Here is a 2496-nt window from a genome sequence, read left to right on the forward strand (position 1 = left end):
GGGGCTGCCGGCGAGGGGCACGGGGCGGAGGGCGCACAGCCCTGCTCTTACCTTCCGCCGTCCTGCCCGTGCTGAACTCCTTCAGTTTGTCCTTGTCGCTCTCTACGTGGTCTTTGAAAAGATGCACCGGGCAATGGTTGCTGCTCTCGGTCATGTCCTGTAGGTTAGAGTCAGAGTTTCCAAGCTCCCTAGAGCGAGCCAACCCACTCTCCAAAACTTCCCTGTACGTGATCGTCTCCTTCTTGTTGCTGCTGCCACTGCCGCTGCTGCTCTCTTTGCTTTTCTGGTCAAAAGATTTGGATACAAAAGCCGTAAGTTCTTCCATGGCTGCCCGGTGATCTTATCCACAGAGATCCACTTGTTTTCGGTCGGAGATGTAGCCGTCCTCCGCACGCTCTTTTTGCACGTAGAAGATGGGCTGTATAGGGTTAGATCACTCCTGCTGTTATTTATGCCTTTCAATTTGAGATCACACTATTTATACATGGCTACCTCAGCCCAACCCCCAGCTCTCCCTGTCTCCAGCAATTACTGACTGCTCCATAGTCGCAGGCGGACTCCTAGCAGCTATCTCCCCCACCTCAGTCCAGCAATTGGCTTTCTTTTCATTTCATCACTCTTTGGCATCTTTGCACCTTGATTTAGGGAGGCAAAGAGGCAAAAGCGAAAAAGAGAGGGAGAGAGAGAGAGAGGGAGAGAGGGAGAGAGAGGAATAGAAAGGGGGGCGGGGGGGAAGAGGAGAACATGAAAATAGGTATCTGCATTCTGTAAATGGATTGCAGAAATGAAAGTCGAGGAAGATTTAATTGATTGTAAGGACATCCTGTGCGTGGCAACACTGTGAGTAAATCCGGACCTAGCTAATCAAATAACTGTGCTCCTGCAATTAAATGTGTCGCTGTCAAGAGGAAAAGAAAATGAGTGTTCAATAAAAAAAGGTAATGAATAAAAAGCTGGAGATGCGCATTTGTTGTAATCACTGGAAATTCTGCCTGATTTGGTATTTAGCTAATTTCGCTTAATTAAATGGTCAAAATAATGGGCGAACCAAAAATGCTGTTTTAAAAGTATTGCCTGTTCTGGCGGGTGGGTGGGTGCGCAGAGGGGAACGTGTGTTGCAGTTAAACAAGTCGCGAGGTGTCTCGGAGATCCGTGTCGGTGTGTTCGAAGGATTTGGGGGGTTCCTTGGCTGGGGGTGGGGAGTGTTATCCCTAGGTAGGGGGGCTCTCCCGATGTGTGTAAACATTGCGGGATCTGTTTTCTTGTTTACTGTTATTATGTCATCTGAAGATACTGTCGGGGAAAATTTAAATTTTCTTTGGATGTAGAGCTGTCCTGCTGCGTGCAGCAGAGGGGTAATTTGTTAACATGAGAGTTTGTACACGACATATAGAGCATCAAATCGTCTGTCTTGGTTTTGGTTTGCTTTGGTTTGGTTCGGTTTCTTTTTTCCTTTTTTTTTTTTCTTTTGTTTTAACAAAACGTATCCTGTCCTATTTAAGATAGGACTGTCAATAATTCCCACACCTTATTCTTGGTAGGCTGCTGTTATTTTTGCTGTACTGCCGGAATAATTATTATTCTGTGCGCTTGAATAGCTGCCTGAAATTCATCTCGAGATAACGGCGCCGGCATTTCTAGCGCCTCTCCGCCCCGTTTGATCCTCACGCAGAGCCGGGTTTCCAGCTATTTATTTCTATCTCCTCTACTCGGGCTCCAGCGCGAAGGGTTATTCTGTATTTGGAGGAATTTCGTCTCCTGGCCGTTTGGCTGTTTATGTCCTCCTCATTTCCTCGCCTCGAGTTTGAGATAATCAGAGCCCATCACCACGCCACCCTCTGCTCTGAATCGCAATCAAAGGAGGCTCCTTGCTGGAGCAAGGGTCCATTGTTTCTTTTCCGGGGAGCGTGGGACTGCTCTGAAAATTAGCAGAACACTAAAATACTAAAAATACGTTTAATTAATCCAAAGGTGCCCCCAGCACCAGAGTTAACACCTTCACAGGAGGAGGGGAAAAATAATAATCGAGGAAGCAATTAATAAAGGGCTTTAAAAAAAAAATCAATCTCCCCCTGCGCGAATTTAAAATTATTATCTAGGGGACAAGGATTGATCATTTGATCTCGGCACTGCGGATATCCCTGACATTTATTATATTGTTGTGTCTCGGTGGCATCCTTCCTCCAGAGTTCATTTAACAAGTGAGGAAGCCGAGGAAGCCTTACAACTTAACAAACAGGTCTTGTCATCGCAAACGCCAATCAAATCCGAGGCTCTAATGTATATCACACGGCACCACATAAATAATAAAGGCAAACGATAGACGTGGAAGTAACGTATGGCTAGGAGAAGATCCCGGCACGACGCGCTGCTTGTGCGTCTAACGCAGCCCGCCTGTGTCAGGGCTCCTGGTGGGCTGTCGCACACGCGGGTGGCGCGGTGCGCGGGTGTCGCGGACACACGCGTGGACACGGGCACCCGCTCCCGAGGGGGGAG

At 47.8% G+C, this 2496-nt stretch overlaps 1 protein-coding gene across 1 annotated transcript; it reads right to left on the bottom strand.

Annotated features, from left to right (window-relative positions):
* Positions 1-51: 51 nt before the first annotated feature.
* Positions 52-349, bottom strand: SHOX (short stature homeobox; the record flags this gene model as incomplete). Its single annotated transcript, XM_008940712.1, has 1 exon — positions 52-349. A coding segment is annotated over exon 1 (274 nt), but the record flags the coding sequence as incomplete, so codon positions are not given.
* Positions 350-2496: the final 2147 nt, after the last annotated feature.

The sequence above is a fragment of the Merops nubicus genome, unplaced genomic scaffold (assembly GCF_000691845.1).
Source record: "Merops nubicus isolate BGI_N331 unplaced genomic scaffold, ASM69184v1 Scaffold53035, whole genome shotgun sequence".
NCBI lineage: Eukaryota > Metazoa > Chordata > Aves > Coraciiformes > Meropidae > Merops > Merops nubicus.